General features: G+C 32.9%; 1 protein-coding gene across 3 annotated transcripts in view; it reads right to left on the bottom strand.

Moving 5' to 3' along the window:
• Positions 1 to 679: 679 nt before the first annotated feature.
• The window catches only part of DOP1B (DOP1 leucine zipper like protein B), a 52,871-nt gene continuing 47,550 nt past the window's right edge, over positions 680 to 6,000 (bottom strand). For all 3 annotated transcript variants that reach the window (XM_081952947.1, XM_081952948.1, XM_081952946.1), the window contains exons 35-37: positions 5,105 to 5,263; positions 4,451 to 4,580; positions 680 to 3,583 (exon numbers count right to left, since the gene is read on the bottom strand). In XM_081952947.1, the coding sequence (XP_081809073.1) occupies positions 3,317 to 3,583; positions 4,451 to 4,580; positions 5,105 to 5,263 (556 nt within the window). In that variant the 3' untranslated portion in view covers positions 680 to 3,316. The remainder of the gene's footprint in view (positions 3,584 to 4,450; positions 4,581 to 5,104; positions 5,264 to 6,000) is intronic.

Below are 6,000 nucleotides of genomic sequence, written 5' to 3'. Positions count from 1 at the left end.
AGAAACAAACATTTAATGTTCAAGGTGTTTTGAAATAACATTGACTATGAAAATTACATTCAATATTAATTACAACTTTATACAGCACCTATTTACCATAATACTCCACTCTCCTTTGCCAATCATTTTAAATATGTAATTACATCCCGTTTCTTTTTGCCATAAATCATTGTCTAAGATACTCGGTTATCAGTCATTTTAAAACAATAGTATCAAATCAAAACTTAATCTATATTATGATTACTTGGAAAACAAGCATTTCAATAATAGCAGTATTTCCCAAACCTGACAATATTGATTTCAAATTTTGGGGAAAAAACCCCGTCTTTTTATTTTTACAAATAATGCAAAGCAGCAAATGTATCCAACACAACCTTTCTCATCCCATTTTCCCAACAACAACCACTCAGTGAGGTGGGCTGAGCTGAATGTTAGTGACTGGCCCAAGGTCACCCAGGTGGCTTTTATGGCTAAGGCAGAATTATAATTCATGGTCTCCAGCTTTCTAGCCTGATGCTTTAACCACTAGACCAAACTGGTTCTCAATGTGCTATCAATCTCACATTGCTGTGCAGCTACAAGTTGTGCACAGTAAATCTACTGAAATATAATAGAGACCCAAGGATGGTAAATCCAACTGGTCAGGTATATTTTCAATTAATTGAAATACATTTTGTTAAGACAGGATGTGGGAAAATGGGCCCTGAAGAAACAAAGGCAATATACTGTTCGTGAGATTGAATGAAATTAAACAATGTAGCAGCAAATGACCTCCTGCAGGCATCAAGCATCAATATATCTTATAGAGAAGGTGATTTACCTAAATAAACAATTAAGGGCAAATGAAATTGAAAGTTACAAAGTCATAAATATAGCCCCTGAGTTAAGTTCAAAGTGGGTGGAGGAGAAAACAGAAGAGAGGGGGGAAAAGTAGGTTTTGTGGTGGATGTAATGGAAGAGTAAGTTATAATGTATTTGGGATACTAAACTTCAAATTTAGAGAATTAAGTTAGATTTGGGAATTATATGTATTGTAAAACAGCTAATATTAGCTGCACTTCCTCAGAATAAACAAAGAGCAAGTGGACATGTGAGATTCTCCTGTGATACAACTGGCATTGGAAACAAAGACTATTTTCCCTGAGAGCTAGCAACATTGTCAAAGATTTTGGAAAAGTTTAAATTTCCACATGACAGGAAACACACAGTATTATACAGCAGTATCTGTTATACAGCGGAACATATAACTTTGATCAAAAACATTTAGAAAGGCGTAAGTATACATTCATAATGATAAAGTAAGTTTAATTAAAGTATATTTGTTTAAGTTTACAAAGTACATAAATAATTTACAATATTAAAATAAGTACCTCTTTACATCATACATCAGATGTTAAATTCTGGGTGGACATTTAATGAAAAGCAAAACTAAATGAAAAGCGTGCTATTATCTGACATTTAACAAATTCAACAAAGGTATTTAAATGTTTACCTAAATGGGAAACAGAAATATTCACATTATTTTTTGCCCAGTGTATATTATTTGAGAAACTCAAAGTGCTAATCATCACAGGTGGAGAAAGGACAGTAACATAAAAAAAATCTGAACTTAAAAAAGTACAATTAAATACTAAAAGCATTTAAACAACAGAGTAATAGTTTTTGAATATACACATTCTTTCCTTTGTTATCTATGTTTTTCTACTTGTGTGGCATCTTTGACCTTCTTCTTATCCTCGGTTCGGCCTCATGTATTGCAAATCTTGTGCAAAAACCTATCTACAAGAAGAGCCATTCTTTTTCAAAAGAAATCTTTAACTACAAAATGATTTGCTTCCAGTCTGATACAGGTAGACCTCAACTTACAACAGCTTGCTTAGAGACTGTTCAAAGTTACGATACTGAAAAAAAATGATTTATGACTGTTTTTCACACTTACAACCATTGCAGCATCCCCATAGTCACGTGATCAAAATTCAGACACTTGGCAACTGACTCATATTTATGACGGTTGCAGTGTTGGGATAATGTTATCACCTTTTGTGATCCTCTGACAAGCAAAATCAATGGGGAAACCAGATTCGCTTAAGAACTATGTTACCCCCTTAACAACTGCATGATTCACTTAACAAAGGATGCCAGAAAGGTCGCAAAATGGGGCAAAATTAACTTAACAAATGTTTCAGCAACAGAAATTTTAGGCTTAATTGAGGTCATAGGTCAAGGACTGCCTCTATAATACTTTCAGCAAATGTACATTTTTGCACAAGAATGTTTCAGCATAAAATTCTGAACAGGTTTGGAAGTAGGTACTTAAAATGCAGCATAATCATCTATACATACTATACATATATACTTGTCTTTAGGAACTGTACAGTTCTTAGATATACATTCTTTTATATTCTTATTGGCCTATTACAATTAAGTACCATTTTAGCAAACTGTAAAAGGCAACAATGGCTTTAAATTAGTTAAAACTTCCAAGTAAAATTTCCCTCTAGTTTTAGAATGGTTATTCATAAAATTCATGGAAACATAAAGACAAATCTTAAAAATATTTATGGAAAAAGCAAGTATCATTGAGTTTGGTGAAGCTTACTTGCTAGAAAATTTGTTTTTGCTTACAATCATAGGCCTAACACTGAATTGGAAATGATTATGGCAATGTGGGGTTGAAAAAGGATAGAGGGAATTTCATGTGATCCACAGGCTACAAATCAACTCCTATAGAGAGTAAGGATGACCTTGCTGGAGCTTATGCATGATCTGTTGTCTAGGCAAAAATGAGTTGAAGCATTATTAAGACAAGAATGAAAAATGTTTTGAAGCACCTCGGGCAAACTAATTCACAAAACAATCTAACTGGCAAGATTCTGCCATTATAGCTAATCTCAATAAAAGTAGGAAGTTTTACTATTCTGTGGAATTGATTAGGGCTGATCAATCTTGCAAATGTGTTTTCTGACTTTGGGGTCAGAAAAACATGAGTAATGCAACTGTGCTAATTTGTTTTAATTAGTTGCTATGCAGAACTTGGTTAGAGCAGAATTAAATTGACTTTAGAAGGAGATCTTTTGAGAAATATAGAATGTTGTATTTCCTGATAGAAGGTTTTTTTTTTACATTGAAAGTCAATAAATCTGCATTCATAAACAAGCATCTCAATTAAACTATTATTTTAATTGAAAAATAATGATTCTTCATTTTAATTTAAGGTAATTTGTTTTGGTAAAGCAAGGGGAAGTTGCATGTTGCTTCAAGCATTTCACATTTTAGCAAAATGAAACCTGATGATTATAAGAACCGAACAGATATCTTACAATGATTCATTTTCCATACTATCTATAAAATCATGCTCAACATATTCTTCCAACAGCTTCAACATTCTTGTTCCACTGCTGGTGGGATAGGTGTTTTTAAAAGACTTGGAGTTGTGTGTATTTAGTAATCTGCCACTTTGAGTTTTAAAAGCAGAGTTTAATGTATTAAAGAATGGAATTAATTGTGTGATAGTTGATACAGAATGAAGATCCAAAAGAGGAAAGTCACATTTTTTTGTTGGTTCATCACTGGTATTTTGTTCCTTGAAAAAAATGAAATAAAAAATGAATTATTCATATGCATTTGCATGGAAGCATTTAATATCAATTTAATATAAAGTATTTAATATAAATACATACATATACACGTTATTTTTTGCTTGATCATAGACATTTTCAAGAGTCTATTTTATAAGTTATAGATAATATTTTCCATATTTTTGAGATGCAAAACATTGTAGGATGACAAGAGAATTCACAAGAAGCATGTCTTTAGAAGCATGTTCCACAATCACAGGAAAAACCAAGTTGTGGAAGTAAGAATGAAGTTGGATAAACCACAGCTTATGCTACACTCAGTCCGAGATCATAATCAGATCTAATGTGTAAGCAATCTGTGTGGCCCACAACAACCTGAGATAGGTATGTAGAAATGTTAAATACATTTCCACAGTAATAGCTATGCAACTTTTAGAAAACAACAGAATAAAATAAAAGTGTTTTCTTACTCTGTCTTGTTAAAATATTATCCAAAGTAGCACAATCCATATTTTCTCGAATATAAGCTGAGGCTTCAAAATGTGCAAAATATGTTTATTTTGCATTAAGTATGAATAACTTTGCTTATTTTATATGAATTGGACATGCACTATGTTAACTGTATCATGTACTAGTTAATTAAGTTGAATTGGATTTCATAGAAGGCTTACTAGACTTTGCCTTCCCAAATATATACAAATGATGCTGAGCAATGTTGCTGAATTGAAGAAGCTCTGTTCAATATACGAGAATATTGTTCAAACTGTCTTGGGTTCATCTGAGCAGCATAAATATTGATTTACAAACATTATTTGATAAGGAAACTATGGAGTTTCAGGATATGAAAAACATTTAATAAAGATAGTACTTGCCCCATATTTTAGCTTCAATAAATCCATGATTCTAGCAACATGAGGCTTGCATTCCTGGTGACTTTCCATTACATCTGAAACCGTGCTGCAACTCTGCATGTCCACCTCTGGAACAAAGGCCCACCTATACCTAAAAACAGACATTATGTAAGGTATGAAATCTAACATAGTCTTTATTTTTTTTATCATGTGCTGGTTATCTCATTTGCTCCACAGCACAAAATCTTTAAACCTAAATGCTGTTTAAATTTGTCTACATATGTTTGTTACTTTTGTCATTTTAGTCCTATAGGAACAATTTTTGTCTTCATTTTCTTAAACCAGAAATTTTCTTCTACAAACCTGAAGAGGAAAAAATACAACTTTATTGCTACATCTATTGCTATATTACATATTTGTTATTTTTATAACCTTTTTATAACTATATTTGAGCTTAACTGATTTTTTTTGCAATATAATCTCTACCTATGGTTTTTTTTAATGCATTTAAATACATATTTAAGGTAACAGGTTTCACCAGATTCTGGAAGTGGGAGAAAAATAAACTAATGGAGTGGCATAGCTATGCAGTAGAAAGAGAGGTGCAATCAGATCATGTTGAGATCATCTCCAAATACTCTACTATTTTGCTAAGAATAAAAATATAACACTTACATTTGAAACAACTGCATCTTGTCAGATGGAAAAGAAAGTGCTGTGTCTAAGAATTTACAGGCTGATAAATACAAGGTTAATTCATTCTGGTGTATGTCTCCAAGTAACCGAGCATTGCCATTTGATGATACTTTCTGTTTGCTCATTTTTTTGTTGTTTCTGTGAGATTCATAAAAGGTAATATCAAAGACGGAAGAACAGACCTGGTGCCTTTTTAAAAAAAAATGTGAACACTAACTGAACAATTAAGTAAACCTTTTCATACAAGAGTACAAATACAAATGCACCTGGAATTTCAAAAAGAAGAAACTGCTGAGAGTTAATTTTATTGGAACTTAGCTAAAACAGCTAAGAAATTTCCATTTTAAAATTTAACATTTCTATTTAAAATTTAACATTCCTTTCTTTTCCAAACCAGCCAACAAAATGGATATTATATTCCAGAAGCAGAAGTGAACAACAGGATGCATCCGTCTGGGTCAGTCTGCACTGCTATAGATAAAAATACCATATGTCCTCTCAGCAACTCCTTCCTGGCAGAAGGAGGAACTTTAGCCATGACCAAAGTCCGGGGCCTTTAATATCAAGCTTTTTAGCCTGAACCAAAGTTTTGGCCTAGCTCAATTTCAAGAGGGCTAGAAACAGAAGCTGCATGTCAGCAGCTTTTCAAAAAGATTTCTTGCACTAATAAAGGAGAATATTTGTAGCTCAGGGTTGACATGAAGGGTCCTTGATGCTCTCTGAGCTTGCTTGTTTTCTTGCAGATGTTTCATTATCCAACATCATCAGTGCTAGTAATGAGTGTGATTTGCTGTCAGTTTCTGGTGTTTTGTCCTGTCAGCGTTGGTGGGGGTGATCTTAGAGATTCTTTGATTGGGCTGTTTATTGTTGGCTGC

This window comes from Natrix helvetica, assembly GCF_964273705.1.
Source record: "Natrix helvetica genome assembly, chromosome: 4".
NCBI classification, from domain to species: Eukaryota; Metazoa; Chordata; class Lepidosauria; order Squamata; family Natricidae; genus Natrix; species Natrix helvetica.
Note: the sequence above shows the minus strand (reverse complement) of the source record. Positions and strands in the feature narration are given on the sequence as shown.